Source organism: Solanum pennellii, chromosome 9 (assembly GCF_001406875.1).
Source record: "Solanum pennellii chromosome 9, SPENNV200".
Taxonomy (NCBI): domain Eukaryota; kingdom Viridiplantae; phylum Streptophyta; class Magnoliopsida; order Solanales; family Solanaceae; genus Solanum; species Solanum pennellii.
Window position 1 is genome coordinate 11,150,079 of NC_028645.1, and position 21,149 is coordinate 11,171,227.

The 21,149-nt window shown below is 35.0% G+C and overlaps 4 protein-coding genes and 1 long non-coding RNA gene across 6 annotated transcripts; 2 read left to right on the forward strand and 3 right to left on the reverse strand.

The window, feature by feature from the left end:
• The first annotated feature begins 433 nt into the window (after positions 1-433).
• Positions 434-1,312, forward strand: LOC114074012 (serine--tRNA ligase-like). The gene is made up of 5 exons (XM_027911935.1): positions 434-497; positions 565-584; positions 671-776; positions 875-1,068; positions 1,202-1,312. Exons 1-5 carry the CDS (start codon positions 434-436, stop codon positions 1,310-1,312), a joined length of 495 nt encoding a protein of 164 aa, XP_027767736.1.
• A 287-nt stretch (positions 1,313-1,599) lies between these two features.
• LOC114078636 lies at positions 1,600-2,181 on the forward strand. Its single transcript, XR_003580310.1, has 2 exons — positions 1,600-1,770; positions 1,858-2,181. It is a non-coding gene; the product is annotated as an uncharacterized LOC114078636 (long non-coding RNA).
• Positions 2,182-2,405: 224 nt separating this feature from the next.
• On the reverse strand, positions 2,406-5,798 carry LOC114078635. Of its 2 annotated transcripts, XR_003580309.1 has the most exons (4): positions 4,352-5,798; positions 3,246-4,119; positions 2,805-3,179; positions 2,406-2,721 (listed from the first exon to the last, which is right to left on the reverse strand). XR_003580309.1 is itself a non-coding variant. In XM_027919566.1 (2 exons), exons 1-2 carry the CDS (start codon positions 4,367-4,369, stop codon positions 3,442-3,444), a joined length of 696 nt encoding a protein of 231 aa, XP_027775367.1. In that variant the 5' UTR covers positions 4,370-5,798; the 3' UTR covers positions 3,193-3,441. The 2 variants fall into 2 exon arrangements, 1 of the variants encoding a protein (XP_027775367.1); XM_027919566.1 differs by lacking the exons at positions 2,406-2,721; positions 2,805-3,179 and having other exon boundaries at positions 3,193-4,119.
• An 8,806-nt stretch (positions 5,799-14,604) lies between these two features.
• Positions 14,605-16,800, reverse strand: LOC107029988. The gene is made up of 3 exons (XM_015231407.1): positions 16,179-16,800; positions 15,578-15,912; positions 14,605-14,934 (listed from the first exon to the last, which is right to left on the reverse strand). Exons 1-3 carry the CDS (start codon positions 16,798-16,800, stop codon positions 14,605-14,607), a joined length of 1,287 nt encoding a protein of 428 aa, XP_015086893.1.
• A 3,148-nt stretch (positions 16,801-19,948) lies between these two features.
• Positions 19,949-20,762, reverse strand: LOC107029719 (17.8 kDa class I heat shock protein-like). The gene has a single exon (XM_015231162.2). It carries the CDS (start codon positions 20,593-20,595, stop codon positions 20,113-20,115), a length of 483 nt encoding a protein of 160 aa, XP_015086648.1. The 5' UTR covers positions 20,596-20,762; the 3' UTR covers positions 19,949-20,112.
• Between the last annotated feature and the right edge of the window lie 387 nt (positions 20,763-21,149).

Genomic DNA, 21,149 nt, shown 5'->3' on the forward strand with positions numbered 1-21,149 from the left:
TTGTGACCTCATGAGGTCTCTATATAAAAAATATAAAATTAAATTAAATAATACAATAGTGACCTCATGAGGTCTCTTTTTTGTAAAAAATCAGATAATCTGTTGGTGACCTCGTGAGGTCTCCGTTTGGCGACCTCATGAGGTGTCTGTAAAAAAGTGACCTGCATTTTACTGACCTACCGTTGAGGTCTCTTTTTCGGTCTCTTTTTCCCGAAAAGAGACCTCGTGAGGTCTCTTTTCTAGGTCTCTTTTTGGCCTTTTTTTAGTAGTGGTAATTAACTTTCTTTTGAATTTTGTGAGAATATTATTGTAAATACATGAGTTATTTTTTTTTTTTTTGAATAAATGTATGTGAGACTTTTTTATTTTAATTTTCCTTTTACATTTTTTTTAATCTTAATTTTCGAATCTTCATTGATAAAGTGTGGTGACGATGGAGTCAAAAATTGAAGACGCTGCAGAGAAGAAGCAATTAATTGAGAAAAAAAGACACAAAAGTACAAGAGGCTCGAACCACTTTGTATTCACAGTTGGAAATCATTTGTAACCTTGTGCACCATTCAGTCCCAGTTAGTAATGATGAGGTATGGTATATATATGTCCATTTTGCTGTTTGTTTTGTAGTCGCATAGTAATAATTCTAGTATCTCAAAAATAAATATTCATATAGGCAAATAATGTTATAGTTCGGACCTGGGGAGATAAGCGGACTGAGAAGGGTCTTAAAAGTCATGTTGATCTCATCAAAACGCTTGGAATTGCAGATATAACAAAGGGTAAACCAAATTCTTCAAATTAAGTTGAATATTGTATTTCACAGAACCTCTTAGTACTAAGATTTGTTGGTTGATATAATGAGTTGCAAATTATACAGGTGCAAATGTGGCTGGAGGAAGAGGTTACTATCTGAAAGGAGCTGGTGTACGTCTTAATCAAGCGTTGATTAAGTTTGCTCTTGATTTCTTGGAGAATAGGGGATATACTCCATTGCAAACTGCCTTCTTCATGAGGAAAGATATTATGGCAAAGTGTGCTCAATTAGCTCAATTTGATGAAGAACTTTACAAGGTATATCCATCTCTTAATGTTTTTCGGTTTAAAATTATTGATGGCAAGACATACCTCATTTATCATTGATGATAGGTGAGTGGTGACGGAGATGATAAATATCTTATTGCCACTGCTTTATCATTGATGATAGGTTAGTGGTGACGGAGATGATACATATCTTATTGCCACTGCTGAACAACCTCTGTGTGCCTATCATTTGAATGATTGGATTCATCCTTCCCAACTTCCGTTAAGGTATTAATATTAAGGCATAATACATATATTTGCCCTTAAACTTGACTTTAAATTTTAAGTAAAATCTTAAACTTTCATAGTGCACAAATAGGCACTTTAACTATCCTATTTTTTTATAAATACACACACGAATCCTACATGACAAAACGCGTGTTATGCACGTTTTCTGCGCAAGTTATGACTATTTTTGAGGCCCACACGGTAAAAAAAAGTAGAAATGACAAATATTCTCTTAATGAATCCCTTTTATATATATCTTTATATTTCCAAATCAAAATCTAATTTCTCTTTCCTCCTCTTTCAAACCAAGATTTTTTTTTTCCTCTCTTTAAAACGATTTGTGCTCATATTTTGTGCAAATGGCTTCTAATTTTTTTTTGTCATTGTGGAAAAAGAGCTATAATAAAGATTTCTTGGTCTGCAAATAATCCAGGTCATTGGTTTTTTGGATGTGAAGATGATCGGGTATGGTTCCATTTAAAACATATTTTTTTGTTTAAATTTGAGTTCTCAAGATTCAATTTTGATAGTGAATTTGTTCTTCTTAAACAGGTTGGATGCAAGTTTTTTAGGCAGTGTAAACTTGATTATATTGAACACGCTAGAATTGCTATTTCGGAATTACAAAAGAGGATAAAAAACATGATGAAGAAAAGGAAAAGATTAGGAGGAAATATCGACTTTTGCTGATCATTGTGATACTATCTTGGATTTATAGAGAGTTCTTTATGTAGTAAATGTTATGTATATTGGTTGAAAAAATTATGCCAGAATTGTTTTGTTCGTAATGTAGCTTTCTTTATGGGTTAGGGGCTGTCAATATGTATTGTAAGCAATCAAAGTAATGGATTGAAATGCACTATTTTAGAGTTGACAGTTTGTCTCCATCAATGGCTTCAATATTCATAACTTTTACAATCGAATAGCATTATTCACACACTTTCATACTAGCATGATTCACACAGTTTCTTACCTAACATCAAGGCAGCCTTAATATCAATCATAACAAACACTAAAAGGCTTCACAAAACAACACTTAATATCCATTAAACACAACTTAACAAACTCCAAATATTTGTTTGTGCAAACATACATCAAAATAACCCAAAATACATCAAAATGATCAGTAATTGGAGTATGCCTTTACAAACAGTTATCAAAATAAACAAAAACAAAGACCTCCTAGATCAACATTTATACACATCAGTAAGACTTTGAGCTCTTATGGAACCCACTTCCCCTTGGATTTGCTTTGCACCTTTTTCTTTGACAATTGTTGAAGTTGATTTCCAGTCATTGCATCTTTTCCTTTCCATTTTAAACTAGGTGGCTTGAATCCAAGATCAACATTTGTTTGTGATGCATCTTTAAATGCTACCCCTGTTCCACTTGAGATAACTCTTTCACTTGATCTTCCTGGTTGCATAATCCATAGGGCATTATTTAGTATACCTAAATAAAGATGTAAGAAAATCAATTAAAGAAGGCAATATACATACGTTAATCACTTGTCTTTCAGATTGTATGTCTGTGTAAACACCAAATTCCACATCTCTTTTTCTTTTTCTTCCAATTGAAGCAGCTGGTTGCATTCCAACTAAAGAAGTTGGTGGCCTTCCAACTGAAGAAGGTGGTGGCATTCCAACTGAAGAAGATGATGTCCATGCAGTTGAAGAAGAAGTTGCCCTTGCAGTTGACTGCTTCTTTTTCCTTCCTTTAACCTTTGAAGTATCTACACATAAAGAAGAGGCATTTCCAATGCTAGGCTGCCTCACTGGTGGTCGTGAAGGTTGCCTCACTGGTGGTTGTGAAGGCTGCCTCACTGGTGGCTGTTGAAAGGGCCTTGCAGTCTATTGTGTGGGTTGTTCAGAGGGCTGTAAAGACACACAATTAGAAGTATAAAACTGATTAAAATTTAAAATAAAGACAAAAGTACTTACCACTGATTTACAAGTTCTTTTGTTATGCCTAACTTGATGGCATTTGGAACATGACATCTGCACTCCATTCTTTGATGTTTTCCCCCATTTCTTTTTTCTTGGTTCATCTTTATCTTTTCTTCTACATCTACCTGGTCTTCCAGGCATTGGCTTCACTTTAGGAGGCTCAACAGGTGGGTTATTGGTGTCAGGCACATTACAATGTATCTTTTTTGTACCAATGTTCCACATAATCTTCTTGTTCTTGCCCAATATGATATAAGGCACAAACTGCATGTTGGCAAGGTATGCCCCTCAACTGCCACAACCTACAGCTACATGTCTTTCTAGTCATGTCAATTATGTGTCTATACTCTCCTTCTTGGATTTCAAATCCAATGTCATGATTCCAATTCACCCTTAGTGCCGTGCCAATCTCTTTGTTTTCTTCTAAAATCAGTCTTGCCATAGGTGAAATGTCACTGATCCAAGTATCTGCAAACTTAATCATATCTCCATGCCTATCCATCATTTTATGCCTAATATCTTCAAGCATACTAATCACAGATTTGTGTCTAGGATCAACAATCCATGAGTTAAATGTTTCAGACATATTATTTTTCACCACATCACACTTTGATCTTTCACTAAATAAAGCTCTACACCAATATTCTTTGTTATATCCAAGCAATGCCTCATATATTTTATGACCAAATTTCCCCATATATTCAAATTCATCTCTTAATTTAACCTCAAAACTAGCTTTGGGGCACCTCCAAAATGCTTTTCTCCTTTCCTCACCTCTCCATCTTTTTTGCCCGTTTGTCCAAATATGTCTTGCACACATTCTTCTTTCAGCATTAGGAAGTAAGACTTCCACTGCCATCTCAAGACCCTAAGAAATATAAAATCAAGACGCTTTATTTATCACACACACTAACAATATCACTTACTTCACACACTAACAACATCCACATGCATTGGTAGTAATTGAAACAAATAAACAAAAACAATAGCTAACTTCACTTGCTTCACACACTAACGATAGACAGTGACAATAACTAACAGTGAAAAATTATAGTAACACAAGGCAGTAAGTAAAAAAATAACAAAAGTAGAATAAATACCTTTTGCATGTCAGACATGATTGCTATGCCACTTCCATCACCAAGTTGCAAGTCTTCAATGAGATAGCTTAAGAACCAACTCCAATAGTTTTTAGTTTCTTGATCAACCACTGCCCAAGCTATTGGATATATTTGATTGTTTCCATTTTTTCTAACAGCCACTAATAATTCTCCTCTACAAGCACCCTTCAAAAAGCATCCATCCAATCCTATAATCTTTCCAACAACCTTCTAGCCATCCATTTTTCAATGCAGCAAAACAGACATAAAAATATTTAAACAAACGTAAGCCAGGGACTGTTTCATTATCAGTTCTAACCCAACAAGAATTCCCAGGATTTGTTCATATCAACATAGTCTAGCAACCTTGAAAACTCAAGTTTTCAATCACCCAAGGACTTGGCAATAACATTCATTTTTGCCCTGTAACATATTGATCTTCCGACTTTTAATCCACATTCTTTTCTTAGTGTCTCTTGAAGCTTATGAACTTTCATGTCAGGCTGAGATATTATTCTATCCCGCATCTTCATTTCCACATATTTGGCTTTGCACAACCTTTTCCTATTCTTTGAAATACATCTATGAGCAGGATAGTATTTCTTTTAAAAAAATTCTAGAATCTTTATCCAAACTTGCAAAGATTTCGCATTTACATTTCCCTTCACATTTTACCGTAACTTTATGAGGCTCATTCGGTTTAAGCCTTAACTGAACCTTATGTTGAACAGCATAATCAGCAACAACCTTTCTAAATTGAGTTGCACTCTCAAATATCATACCCAATTCAATGAAAGAAATGGAAGAAGAAGAATCATACCTTAGTTTGTTGCTTTTTCTTCTTGAAGGTAAATCAACACCCGGTTGTGCTAAAACATCTAGCTCCTCATCACTATCTTCACTTGGTTCATCTGATGAATCAATAAACACTTCATCACCTCCCAATTTTCCATTATATTTGGCTGCCTTATTGTTGAAGATATTTTCAAATCCCTTATCTATGCCAACTTCTCCAAGCTCAACACCTTGATCCTTTGAGGGTTTTTTTAGTTCTCTTTTTTTTCTTTGCAGCTTCATTCTTTTTGTCTTCCCTAAGTTTTCTCTAAAAGCTCTCAGTTCTTCATCAATTTCACTATCATCCTGATCTGGAACATCATCTAAGTCATCCTTTTCAAAGTCAAGAGAATCACCATTTCCTTCTTCTAATGGTTTTTCAACTTCACCTACACCGTTTGAAACCCTAGAGCAATTTCCCAATCTTGATTATTTTTTTCAATAGAAAATGGTCACAAAGTAGTGGACCCTCCTTCTTTATCAGTCACATGCTTCAAAAACAACTTAATAGATGACCCACTCCACAAATCTTTAACAAAGTTATATAGTTGGCTGTCACTTTCTAACTTAACAAAATTATGGGTTATAGGGTCTTCAGTAAAAAAATCATCAACTTCATCATACCCAATATCTTTTGCATACGGTTTCAGTTCGTTCAAAGAGAAGTGGTCCTTATGTATGCTGAAAACGATGTCTCCCAATTTCGACACATATTGACCTTTATAAAATCGACCTCCATAGTGAAAAATAGCTATAATATGACCCATATGCATAAATTTGTAAGAAAATAACAATTTTACACTAATGGTGATAAAAAGATTCTACTTTGTAATCAAAGATAAACTTTCAAAAGAGCAAAATCGAGGCATACCTGAACTAAATCGAGGAAGATGAACAGATGAACATCAACTTCAGTAGCAATCTTGAATGATTTTCGCCTTTGATTCCACGATTTTGATTCTCCTGATAACCTAGGGTTTTTAACTTTTGAGCTGAGTGACTTTGATGAACCAACGGGTGAAATGTGAAATGGGTAGAAACGTTACCCTCTATATTAATTAAAATTAATTTTAATTTTTTAGTTCTTAAATGACGTATAAATATTTTTTTTAAAAATGACGTGTAAAATATTTAATTAGTTGGCAGTCATTGAGTGGCTCACTAATACACGTGGGCGCGATTGTATTTCACGCTCTTTGGGTCCAAAAATCGCGTGTGTATTTATAAAAAAAAATAGGATAGTTACAGTGCCTATTTGTGCACTGTGAAAGTTTGAGGTCATAGTTAAAATTTGAAGCCAAGTTTAAGTGCAAATATATGTATTATACCTAATATTAATGTATCGGAACCAATCATATTGCCAGCCAGTCAGTTAGCTTTTATATATGGACTAATCTATGTCGTCATCCACCAGGTATGCTGGATATTCTTCATGCTTCCGCAAGGAAGCTGGTTCTCATGGTCGCAATACACTTGGAATTTTTAGAGTCCACCAGTTTGAGAAAGTGGAACAGTTTTGTTTGACTAGTCCAAATGGTAATGACTCGTGGGAAATGCATGAGGAGATGATTTAAAATTCGGAGGAATTCTTTCAGCAGGTAGATCTATTGGATTTAACGTCATTCATTTATTAGACAACTGATGTTTGTATTTTCATAGATAGAGCTTCCTTACCAAATTGTGGATGTTGTTTCTGGCGCACTCTATGATGCAGCAGCAAAGAAGTACGATTTGGAAGGGTGGTACCCTGCATCATCAACTTATAGAGAGCTTGTGTCCTGCTCAAAAACTGCACAGACTATCAGTTCAGGAAATTAGAAATTCGGTTTGGACACAAGGGTAATGATCAGGTGAAGAAGTATGTGCATTCCACCCTTACCGCGACAGAGAGGACTATGTGTTGTATACTTGAGAACTACCAAAGGGAGGACAGAGTTGAGATTCCTCAAGTTCTACGGCCATATATGGGTGGCAAGACATTCATGTCTTTCTCCAACAAAGGGAATTGAGTTCAACTTAAACAAGTCGATTGATAAAAAAAAGCTAACTTTAATCTGTTTTCTTTGTTAGTTTGATACATTCTCTTGCAAAAAAAATGATAATAACGTTTAGCCAGACATCGAAGCTAAACATAATTTAGAGCCCATACATTTGCTATCTAAACAAATGTATGGAGAATCATAGTTAATACAGGATGACTTGTTCTTTTTTATTTGGAAAGAGTGCATATCCCACCTGTCCATATTGACTGGGAAGATCGTCATGAGAGTTGAAAACATGGATTGACTCAAAATTATGGCTCATATTTGGATTAAGTATATGTGCATCGCAAATGTAGAACATAATTGATCAATATGGATTAACAGGTTGACCTTTTTCAATAAAGTTGTGTAAGGACGAATAATTTCTTTTTCCTTTTGAGGCGCATTTGTTAGCACCACAACCTCGCATCCAGTGGTTCTAACACAGAAACGTCTAACCAGCAATATTACAGGGGCATAATACGAACACCTGGACAGTCACAGCGAAGTACATATGTAAGGAAAAATGTAAGTAATTAGTTTGATGCTCTAACCTTGTGAAATAGGAAGAACATTTGGCAGTAAGATTATCCTTAGTAAGACTTGGTGATTCAACAGGGTTGGCCGAATTTGTATTTGCAAGAAGCCGCCTAGTTGTTGCCTCTCTATTTTTAAGGCGTCGCTGCAGCAGAAGCGCATTCTTCTCAGCAAACGGCATATCATGATATATTTCACATCATTTGACATTCTTTTCATATGCCCTCTGTTGTTGGGCGAGGATGTTTTCTTGTTTGTTCGGGATTCATTGCTGAAGAAAATTGATGGGGCAGTGTCAGAACTCCAATCAGTTGAGTAACACAAAGTTGCAACAACCGGAAAGAGTCAGTAAAATCATCACCTGTTACAGTATGTTTAATCGGTGCTGATTTACATTTGGGGGAAAATTGATCTGAACCTATATCATGGATTCAACTGCAAGCAGTACACACACTCATATTCTGACTGCCAAACTCATTTCTTGTTATTTGAAAGACAGAGAGACAAACAACAAGATCAAAATTTAAGTATAGTAACGAAGAGGAAAAGCACTAACCTGACAAAGTCGAAGCTAGGTAGCCTAAAAAGCTTCAATTTTTTCAAATCTTCTACTTTTCAAGCAGAGGTTTCAGCGAGAAAAATCAGCTACCTAGCCGAAGAAGAATAAAGGAGGCGGAAAGGAAGGAGAAAATGGCGAACAACTCTTCGATGAGTGTGCTGACTTTTTAAATCCAAGAAGAAAGCCTTTGCAGAGATGTGGTGAATTTGAAGGGAATACAAAAGCCTTTGCGGGAAAATATGAAAGGGAAAACACACGTCAAACCTGCAAGCATAACACAGGAAAAATAAATAATATTCTAAGGCAAAATTATCAATTATCCTTTATAAGTTTATAATTACAAAAGTCCAATGTTTTTCAGCAGCTACTTCTGACTTTTGGGTGGAAAAACAGGAACTTCGATTTCCTGCACTATATCATTTACTGTTACATTCTTTTATACTTCCGTTATTGCCATACCTATCTGAAGAAACCTATCCCCTAGAACAAGAACCAGGTTCTTGTAATTTGTTTTTAAGTAAAGACACAAACACTTCTTAAATTAAAAACCTTCCTCACTCAAGGAAGAAAAACCTCGTTTTATTAATTCAACTATAAGATTTTGTGATTACAACTCAATAATCAAAAAGTCTTATCACTACTACCACTCTCGATTGACTACAATCGATTACTTCTACTCTCCAAAAGGTCAAACCCACCTTTTGTTACAACCCTCACTGAAACTCAACCCTACAAGAAGCCAAACCCACTCCTTGTACAATAAATCGTAACTTACAATCAAGAACGAAACAAGAAAATAGTTTTACACGTTCAAAACTTTCTCACTCAAGAACTTTTTGAACTTAGCAAACCTATCGATCTTGAAGACTTCTACTCGATGAATAATTCTCACTTTTCTCTCTATGTGAAGTCATGATCTTCTTCATCTGCAATTGTCCTCTTCTTATAGAGTTTTCTTTTGCCTTGAATCCTTATCAAATAAGGTAAGGAAATTGTAATTGTAGTTAAACAAGGATTACCAATTTTACCTTTTATAGTACAATCCTTATTATATACAACTTCCTTCCTTAATAATATATTAAGGTTTCCTTATTTGTATCAACTTATACCTTCAATATATTAATTTTGGCTTTGACAAATAACTCTATTTCTTGACTGCGTGGCTGCATCATTTTGCTACTGTGAATAATTATATCGCTTTGGCTGCTTTGCTGCGTCAATTTGCTACTACAATTTTGCATTTCTTGTCTATCATCAAAACATCGATTTTTTATATTCTTGTAGTAGAATTATCGATTCGATCATATTCCCCCTTTTTGATGAAGACAAATCTATCTGTGTGATGCAAATAATCTTCCTCCTTTTGACAAATCAAAAGAGTCCAATAGCAGCTAAACAAAACCAAATAACATCCACAACAACAATTGAAGCTCAGCCAGTTGAGCACAATAAAATGTTCTGGCAAGAAAAAGAAGAGTAACAACACAAAGTTAAACAATCAAAAGAACCAGGTTCAAACAAGATGCTTTTCAAGTTGAAGTTTGACTAGGCTTGGTTGAGGCAGAAGCAAGCATATCCAGAACTCTGTCAACCCTTGCATTGTTAGCAAGCGGCTGCTGCACCAACTAATCTTTCAACCTGTGAATCTCAGCATTTGAAGTATGAAGTTCAGCACGTAAATTCTGGTTTTCCAATTCAAGAGTGGCATATTTTTCTTCAGCCACTTTGAGTTCCCTAAGTAACTGAGCAACAGGACCAGATGTACGTGGAGAAGCATTTGCAACCTGCTCCGACTCCATGGGAATGCCACAATCAGCAAGAATGGTTTGAGTAAACATATCTGCGCGAGTTAAAATCTTGCCTTCTCCCAATGGTACTTCAAATNTGCATCAAACACTCTAGTTAACATATTTCCAAAAGCTAATTGATGAGAACCTAGTTTAGGATCCACAATTCTAGCAAGATGTTTGATGATCAGTGTGGGCCAGTCAATGCGTTCTTTGCACTCAAGAGCATTCATAAGTCTCATGTCTGCTATGGAGGCAATGTGACATTGGTGACCTCTAGGCAGTATCACCTTATGTATAATCTCAAAGAGAAGCTTATGCAATGATCTCATAATGCCCTTTAAAACAGTCTGTGCCCTAGAATTGACTCTACCTTGAGAGAATTTAGCTGGCAAGCTAGAATGTTCATCAAAACCCCAATGATACTCATTAATACCCACAGATGGTATATGCAAGATTTCCCCAAGTTTAGTTGCATCAAAAACAATGTCAACTCCCTTCACATTGGATGATACCACATCTCCATCCAAGATTACCAAATTTGTATAGAAATCTACCACTTCTTGTTCATAAATCAGATTAGGTTCAAGAAATAACTCCTCCCACCCCTGAAACCTTGGTAACTCACAAACCTGCTTGACTATGTCCATTGATAGTATATCAGGGTGAAAGGTTCTACCCCTAAGCACTGTTTTGGTTTGAAAATACTTTTTCTTTTCCACTTTGAGAAATTTATCCACATTTCTTTTTGCAGATTTTGATTTTGACTGAGGGGTTTCAGAATGTTTATCCTCAGAGACATCATCAGTTTCAGAATCAAGAATCATTGGAGAAACGGATGAGTGAACAGGATACTTACCCAGACGATGACGCTTCACACTAGATGTTGCACCATCAGTTGGTTTGACCACTTTCGCACTCCGAGTTACTGGCCTGTGTGGACGAACCTGTTTGACTGCACTGTGTTTTCTTGGCCGTCTTGGTTTTTTAGGGTGAAGTGTGCTCAGAAGAATGTCATCATTGATTGGAGAATGTGGAGATGGTGGTGGATTTTGAGGAGTGGTTTTGTGAGATGGGGAAGAAGAGGGGTTTTTTGGGACAGTGGTTATGGGAGTTTCTGGATTTGGTGGTAATGGGGTTTCTTGGACTGGTGGTGATGGTGATTCTATGACGGGTGGTGGTGGAGACTCTGCAACTGGTGGTGGAGATGTTTCTTTAACTGGTGATGGTGGAGATGTAACTTTTGGTGGTGGAGATGTAGACGGATCTGATTTGGGTGAGGATATAGATGGTTTGGTTGGGAGTTGACTTTCTTCCCCTTGATTAAGCACAGTATCAATGACGGGGTTCTCTTCCCCCTGAGAAAATGCACTGTCAGATGAATTTTCGTCATCTAAGTAAGGAACGAGTGGATTAACCATGGTGATGGAAAGGATTTTTCTGAAAAATGAAGATGAGAAAGAGTTGGTTGCTTGTTTAGAGAGAGTGCTTTATTGGGAACGGTTTTGATGTTGTATTCGAGGGGTTTGAGTAATTATGGGGGATTGACATCGAGGAGACGTGTGCTTTGACGGTTGCACCTGCTTTTCAGAGACGTGACATAGGAGAGAGAAGACGAAATTGTTTTCCCCCTTTCTTTTTTTTTTTTAATTTTTGACTGCTAAGTGTAAAGCAGTTGTAGAACCAACTTGACTGAACCTGGTTCATATCTCCTTAGAACTTGGTTGGACAGAATTCAATCTAAAAAGATGAGCCCTAACTCAAGTCTATTTTTCTGAAATGATTCTTTTCCTAGCGCCTTGGTGAAAATATCAGCAACTTGATCCTCAGTTTTGCAGAACTTCATTACTATGTTTCCTTTTTCAACATTATCACGAAGGAAGTGATGTCTAACATCTATGTGTTTGGTGCGTTTGTGTTGAACTGGGTTTTTGGCCATGTTCATAGCACTTGTATTATCACATAGAATAGGAATACAACCTGTTTCTATGGCAAAATCTTTAAGCTGCTGTCTTATCCAAAGAAGTTAGGCACAACATGAAGCAGCTGCAACATACTCAGCCTCCGCAGTAGATAGAGCCACTGAATTTTGTTTTCTAGTTGCCCAAGATATTAAACATGGCCCTAAAAAGTGTGCCATCCCAGAGGTACTTTTTCTATCAACCATATGTACTGCATAATCTGCGCAGCAAATCCTTTTAAATCAAAAGAGTCATCAGTTGGATACCCGAGAACCAGGTTCATTGTGCCTTTTAAATATCTCAGGATTCTTTTGACAGCTTTTAGATGTGATTCCTTGGGACAGGACTGAAACCGTGCACATAGACCAACACTGAACACTATATCAGGTCTACTGGCATAAGGTATAGGAGTGATCCAATCATACCTCTATATTTAGTGTCATTTACTGGTGAACCTGGTTCATCTTTATCAAGCTTTGTTGTTGTCCCAATAGGTGTGTCATTTGACTTAGCTTCATTCATATCATACTTCTTCAGTAATTCCTTGATGTACTTTTGTTGATGAATTGATGTTCCAACTGGAGTTTGCTTAATTTGGAGTCCTAAAAAGAATTTTAGCTCTCCCATCATACTCATCTCAAATTCACTATTCATTAGTTGAGCAAATTCTACTCCCAGTGAGTTATTGGTTCCTCCAAATATGATATCATCTACATATACTTGGACTATGAACAGATCTTCACCTTGTTTTCGAAGAAACAGTGTATTATCAATTTTTCCTCTTGTGTATCCATGTATGAGAAGAAAAGTAGACAATCGATCATACCATGCTCTAGGTGCTTGTTTTAGCCTATAGAGTGCTTTGTCTAGTTTATATACATGATCAGGATGCATGGTATTCTCAAAACCTGGGGGTTGTTTCACATACACCTCTTCTTGCAGATAACCATTTAAGAAGGCACTTTTGACATCCATTTGGTAGAGTTTAAACTCCATGTGAGCAGCATATGCAACCAATATTCTGATTGCCTCAATTCTTGCTACTGGTGCAAAGGTTTCATCGTAGTCTATACCTTCTTCTTGGTTGTATCCCTGTACAACCATCCTAGCTTGTTGCGTACGATTTGACCTTGTTCATGGAGCTTATTTCTAAACACCCACCTTGTTCCTATTACGGTTCTGTTTTGGGGTTTTGGAACCAGGTTTCATACTCTGCTTCTTTCAAACTGATTAAGTTCTTCTTGCATAGCACTAATCCAATCAGAGTCTAATAGTGCTTCCTTTATATTTTTTGGCTCAATCAGGGATACATAGGCAGAGAAGGCACACATGCTACGTAATTTGGATCTTGTAGAGATGCCTGAGTTAAGAGGAGTAAGAATGTTTTGTAAAGGGTGAGAGCTTTGATGTTTCCAACTGTGAGTTGGGATGTTTACTGGCTCTTGAGGTGCAGGGGAACCAGTTTCATTAGTAGACTTATCTCCTATCTCAGGTGTTTTATGAGAGGGTATGGATTCTTCTCCCCATAATTTTGGTTCTGATGGCTTGGAGCAGGTTCCCTCATTCTGTTCATCCTCTGAATTTCGTTCAACTTCACTGCTATTTTCATTAAAGACAACATGAACACTTTCTTCTACACGGTTTGTTCTTTTATTCAGTACCTTGTAGGCTTTGCTTTGTGACGAATAGCCCAGAAAAATTCCTTCATCACTCTTGGCATCAAATTTTCCCAAATTGTCTTTGTCATTGTTGTGTATAAAGCATACACACCCAAAGTCCCTAAGATGTGCTAAATTTGGTTTTCTTCCTTTTAGCAGCTCATATGGTGTTTTGTTTAACACTGATCTGATCATACATCTATTTATTAGATAGCATCATGTGTTTACTGCTTCAGCCCAATAGAATTTTGGAAGTTTGCTTGAGATTAACATTGTTCTTGCAATATCTTCCAGTGTTCTATTTTTCCTCTCAACTACACCATTTTGTTGTGGTGTTCTAGGTGCTGAGAATTTATGCTCAATCCCATTTGTATTACAAAATTGCAGGAATTGTGAGATCTCAAACTCCAGCCCATGATCAGATCTGATGCTAATTATTTCTTTGTTAAATTTTTTCTGAACCAGCTTTGCAAAGATTTCAAACATATTGAATGTCTCATCCTTTGTTGCAAGAAATAATGTCCAAGTGAATCTTGAGTAGTCATCAACTATTACAAACACATATCTTTTTCCACCTCTGATTAGTACACTCATTGGTCCACACAAATCCATGTGGAGCAGTTCTAGTGGCTTGGTAGTACTCACTGTCAACTTTGGTTTGAAGGATGATCTAACCTGTTTTCCTTGAATGCAGGTTCCACATACATGGTTGTCCCTGAAACTTTTGGTTGGCAGTCCCCTAACCAGGTCTTTAGATAAGGTTTATTTATTGTTGTCATGCTAATGTGTCCCATTCTTTTGTGCCAGAGCATGGAGCAAGCAGAGGCTGCACTTAGACATTTAAGAGTTTCTTCCTTGGAGTCAATAATCTTGGCTTTGTACATATTCTTGTGTCTCTAACCTAGTAGAACCAGGTTCCCAGTCACTGAGTTTGTTACTCTGCATTCCTTTTCTGTAAAGAGAACATTGTTTCCTTTATCGCATATTTGAGATACGCTCAATACATTATGTTGTAGGCCATTCACATAGTATACGTTCTCAATTGCATGAGTATCCATTGACCCAACTTTTCCAATTCCCTGAATTTCCCCACTTTTTCCATTACCAAAGGCAACGTTTCCTCCTTTGATGTTCTTGAGTGAGAGGAAGCTTCTTTTATCTCCAGTCATGTGTCTGGAACATGCACTATCCAAGTACCATTGTTGTTGCTTCCTTCTAACTGATCCCTGCAGTTTAATTTTGGGGGTTAGATTTTGGTACCCAAATCCACTTTGATTTATGCTTAGAGAATGGATGAATAAGATTTTTTCTGGCCCATCTAGGAAGAGATTTGACTGTAGGGATTTGTTTTTGCTCATTGGTTTTCTCATGATGAGGTTTTCTCAAAGATTTTCAAGTTTTTGTTATGAGCAGTTTGTTTTCTTTGACAATCATGACTTTTATGCCCTACCAGCCCACAGTGCATGCATAGACAATCTATGTTGGGATTTTTTACTTGAGAGCTAGTTTTATCAAAACCTATCCCATGTCTCTCAGATGTACGATTCTTGTGAATGTTGTCAAGCAATATAAAGGACCTGATCCATCTCATTCCATTTTCAGCTTCAGTTTTTGTCACAAGAAGCTCTTTGGTGAGTGCTTCATTCCTTTTAGTTACCAAGTCTAGGTTTTTACTTAGTTCAGTATTCTTGGATAAAAGATGAAGATTTTGTTTTTCAAGATTCTTGTTTTCTTCTCTTAGTGATCTTCCATTATCAATTCCCTTTTTGAGTCTATGGTTTTATATGCATCAATGAGAGTGTAGAGTAAAGATTCTAGCTCCCTTTTTGAGTATGAGTTTAGATTGTCTTGTATGTGATGAAGACTAACCTTTTCATTCATATCTTCTTCTTCTTTATCCTCTTCATAATCTGATCCAGCCATGAGTGCTAGTATGGTTTCTTGTGATTTGCAGGTTTCCTTTTCTTCCTTGGTTTCTACTGCTACAAGAGCAAGAAAGTCATAATCATCTTCTTGTTCTAGTGTAAGAAGGGACTTGTTTTCTGTCTCATCATCCTCAGATTCTTCATCAGATGAATTCCCCATTGCTGCAAAGGCCCTTTTCATTGAGATATCTGCCTCTTGAGTTGTCATTCTTCTGTTTGAGGGAACAAACTTATCTTTCTTGATGTCTTTGCCCTTCTCAGAGTTTGCCTTTTTCTGCTCTAAAGCCCAAAGTGGACAGAATTTAAAGAAGTGATCCGGGCTTCCACACTTATGACAAACCTGGTCTTTAGTGTTTTCAGATGGTTTTTGAGGAGTTTTCTTTTAAAAGGCCTGTCCTCTCTTTAGCATTCTGGTGAAACTTTTGGTTATAAGGGCAATATTTTCATCCTCAAAATCATCTGATGCAGTAGCCTTTAGAACCAGGTTCCTTTCCTTCCTTTTTCCTCCAATTTCCTTTTCTTGAGTTCATTTGTGATGAGATTACCAATTAACTCATCCATGGCCAGTGAATCTAGGTCGCGGGCTTCAGTGATATCCTCGACTTTGCTTTCCCAAGTTTCAGGAAGGACACTCAAGAGTTTCCTTACTGCCTTTCCATTGGGAATTATTTCACCTAGTGAGTAGATTTCATTAATGATAGCAGTGAACCTGGTGTGCATCTCTTGGATTGTTTCAGCTTCTGCCATTCGAAACAGTTCGTATTGTCTGTTCAAGTTATCAATTTTAGAATTCTTTACCTGAGTTGTTCCTTCATGCGCAGTTTGCAGAGTTTCCCATATTGCTTTTGCATCTTGACATGATGATATTCGATTGTATTCATCTGGACCTATTCCGCATATCAAGATCTTTTTTGCTTTAGCATTGTTCTGGATTGCGAGCTTGTCTTCAACATTCCATTCTTTTCTTTCCTTTGGGATTTTGGTGATTCCATCAGTTGCAGTTTTCATAGGTATAGTTGGTCCATCTAGAATTACTTCCCATAGATCAGGGTTTTCGCCAATAAGATGGTCCATCATACGATTTTTCCACCATCCATAGTATTTGCCATTGAACAGTGGTGGTCGTGTTTGTGAAGCTCCCTTTTGTGGCGTAGGTGGTGCTGCCATTGAGTCTTTTCAAGGTGTGAATCTTTTATCGAAAAGACCTGCTCTGATGCCAATTGAATAAACATATCCCCTAGAACAAGAACCAAGTTCTTGTAAGTTGCTTTTAAGTAAAGACACAAACACTTGTTAAATTAAAAACCTTCCTCACTCAAGGAAGGAAAAACCTCGTTTTATTAATTCAACTATAAGATTTTGTGATTACAACTCAATAATCAAAAAGCCTTACCACTACTACCTCTCTCGATTGACTACAATCGATTACTTCTACTCTCCAAAAGGTCAAACCCACCTTTTGTTACAACCCTCACTGAAACTCAACCCTACAAGAAGCCAAACTCACTCCTTGTACAATAAATCGTAACTTATAATCAAGAACGAAACAAGAAAATAGTTTTACACGTTCAAAACTTTCTCACTCAAGAACTTTTTGAACTTAGAAAACCTATCGATCTTGAAGACTTCTACTCGATGAATAATTCTCACTTTTCTCTCTATGTGAAGTCGTGATCTTCTTCATCTGCAATTGTCCTCTTCTTATAGAGTTTTCTTTTGCCTTGAATCCTTATCAAATAAGGTAAGGAAATTGTAATTGTAGTTAAACAAGGATTACCTATTTTACCTTTTATAGTACAATCCTTATTATATACAACTTCCTTCCTTAATACAATATATTAAGGTTTCCTTATTTGTATCAACTTATACCTTCAGTATATTAATTTTGGCTTTGACAAAACTCTATTTCTTGACTGCGTGGTTGCATCATTTTGCTACTGTGAATAATTCTATCGCTTTGGCTGCTTTGCTGCGTCAATTTGCTACTACAATTTTGCATTTCTTGTCTATCATCAAAACATCAATTTTTATATTCTTGTAGTAGAATTATCGATTCTATCACTGTCTTTCACATTTTCGCAATTATTTACTCACAGGGAAAACAACTGCTGAGTTTTTTGGCTTGTGCATAGATGCTTCAATAGCTTTGTACATAAAATGCTCCCAAAACATCTTCGGTACTTGGGGTTATCTTACCTCCTTTTCAAATCTTCATTACACAACACACTATTCCCTAACACGCTTTATATCTTAATCCCTCTATCTTACAAATGGACAATGAAGGAGCAAGCTAGCTTCAGAAAGCTTCTATGCAACTGCACTGTTAATATTTGCTTTAGGGAAAAGGGTCAAAAATATCCCTCAACTTTATTTTATTGGTTGATTATATCCTTACCGTTAAAATGGAGTTATTTTTACACCTACCGTTACTATTTTCACCATTTTTACCCTTCAATTGGATAAAAAACCCAAATCAATTAAACTTACCCAATTTCAATTGATTGACCCGGTTTTCTCATTTTAATTCGAACCCGCCCATTTACCAAACTAAAAATAGATAATATTTAATATTTATCATTTATTATTTCTATTTTATCCTCGTGAGTTATCAGTTTGGAATACATATATATTTGACTAACATAGAAAACTAAGTAAATTATTCATGTTTATTGATCAAATTAAATTGTCAAAAAAAATAAATTCATGTTCATTGATTGAAAACATGACTATAAAAAAACAATTAGAATAGAATCGTAAACTTACTTAGTATAAATAGGAACAGAGTGAGTATAAATTAACTCTCTATTGGTAGCATACAAATAGAGAATTCAGATATGCTCTCTTCTTTTTTTTTATATGACATCTTTAATAAAAATAATTGGTCCATAATGTATGTTTGTCATTTTATAAAATCAATGCAGAAATTTTAGTATTCTTCCTATTTTACTCTTGTGAGTTATTATCTTTGAAAGTATATATTTGATCTATCTAGAAAAATTAAGTGAATAATTCATGTTCCTTGGTCAAATTAATTAATCAAAATAATGAAAAGTTGACTTCAAAAAGAATTGCACAAGAATAAGCAAATAGTAAACTTACTTAATTTTTTAATGCATATAAATTCAAAATAATGATATATAAATAAAAATAAAAAAAGTATTATATTATACTTTATTAATGAATATAATTTTTAAGAGATTATTTATTTTTTAACGTGTCGTAGGCAAAAGAGACCTTTTCCCATCAATGAAATGAAAAGGAGGAGATTTCCATCAATAAATTGAGAAGGAGTGGAGTAGAAAAGAAACACAATATTGTAAAAAGTACTATAATTACAATACTTAATAAGTAAAATATTTTTTAAAACATATATAAAATTTGGTGGGTCTCCAAATTTTACTTATGGCATATAAATTAGAACAGAGAAAATAGCCTATATTATTTTAAAATAATGTTAAAATATTATAAATTATGATAATTAACGATAAATATTTTTAAGTATCATTAAAAATAATATCGCTAAAAGTTTTACGACACATACAAATTAAAGAGTGTAAATTATCACTAAGAATATAAATTTAGAAGCAATTAAGAATTAATTATTGCTAATATTTATTTTTGATATAGTGTATATTTTACTTATTTTCAAGAGGAATTGATAAAAAAGAAAAGACATTGCTAACTAACGAAAAAATAAACAAAAACAGAAATAAAAATGATTAATTATTCTTTTTTTCGATCTTAATGCAGAACCTTTGTTGAACTAAATTAAAAATATTTAAATTTGAGTAAGCTTTGATGGTAGAGTAATTATAAGAGCATTATTTGCAATTCGTCAAATAATAGAAACCACCCTTGTTATTATCATGAAACATTGGAAATCAATTCACTTCTAGTTATTTCTATGATAGAAAGACCATGCATATAACAATTTGCCTCAATTAGTGTCGAGAGAAGCCAAATTAGAAGAGATATTCTTGAAGATCATTATTTGTAAGAAATGATTCAAAAGGATGAAAAGAGAAAACAATAGCTATTAAATACTTTCTTCGTCCATTTTCCATTTTTATTTCTCATATCACGTTTTTCGATTAATTTTTTAAAAATTAAATTATATTATATTAATTTAATATTTTAAATAAAATTTAGATATTTAAAAATTATGTGAAAAATACGATAAATTTATAAATTTTTTTATCAATATAATTAGAAATACATCTCAAATGTTGATTGAAATTTTCTCAAAATGTTAATTGAAATTTTTATATTTTGACTATAAAAATAAAATTAATGACAAATAAAAATAGATTGAGGATTAAGACAGAATTATTCATTAGGTAAATTCTCAAAACATTTTCATGCATAATCTTAAACAATTACAACACATACTTCAAATTAAAAGCTTAATCTCCCAACAAACCAAAAATACTTTGACAAACACAGACATTATTAAAAAAGGGACTTTCATCAAACACTTGTTTAACCAGAGATGTCAATGGCCTTCACCTCAGATTTCTTCTTCTCTTCTTCTTTTGGAACAGTCACTGTCAGCACTCCATTCTCCATCGCTGCCTTTATTTCTCCCGTCTTTGCATTCTCCGGCAACCTGAATCTTCTTAAAAACTTACCGCTGCTCCTCTCCATACGGTGCCACTGATCGTTCTTCTCTTCTTCCTCTCTGCTTCTCTCACCCCTAATCTGTAAAATCCTTCCTTCTTCTACTTCAACTTTCACTTCATCTTTCTTGATCCCCGGAACGTCCACTTTGAAGACGTGAGCTTGTGGGGTCTCTTTCCAATCTATTTTCGCATTTGCAAAAGCAGAGATTTCACGAGCAGAGGATGTATTGTTGGCAATGGTGGTTGAAATTGGAAAGCCCTCGAAGGGATCCCATAAGTCAAGGGAAAATGGGTCGAAGATATTGTTCCTCCGACCACCAAAGAAGCTTGGAATAAGAGACATTTTTGAGAACTATGTTGCTAGAAGAAAACAGAGGATATTTTAAACTTTTGATTGTAGTGATTGATTTGCTTGATGACTTGCTGATGATAACTAGAGAATGTATCCGTCATATTTATAGGCAATGAATCTGAGAAGCTGAAGCAATTCGAGCGTAATCTAGCATCTTCTTCACCTCATTTACCAACAGTGAGAAGCTTCTATAATATTCCAGAGATATTGTTTTATTAGAAGGAATATTGTACTCTTTGTTTTTATTTATATACGCCGAAAATGTTTAAGTAGTTTTTGAATTATATCTGAAATTTCAAGACCATTTATATTATATTAAAATTTTTATTATATGTAAATTTATTTTATATTAATTTTTATCCTTTTTGTCTGCGTGGCACTATCTTAAAAAAAAATTAAAAATTAATGTTACACCCATAAGATAATGCTACGTAGATCGAAAAGGGGTAGAAAATTATTAATAAAATAAATTTAATAAGTAATAGACCTTAATATAGTATAAATATGTCTCTAAAATTTCGGATATAATTTGAGGAATGCTTACA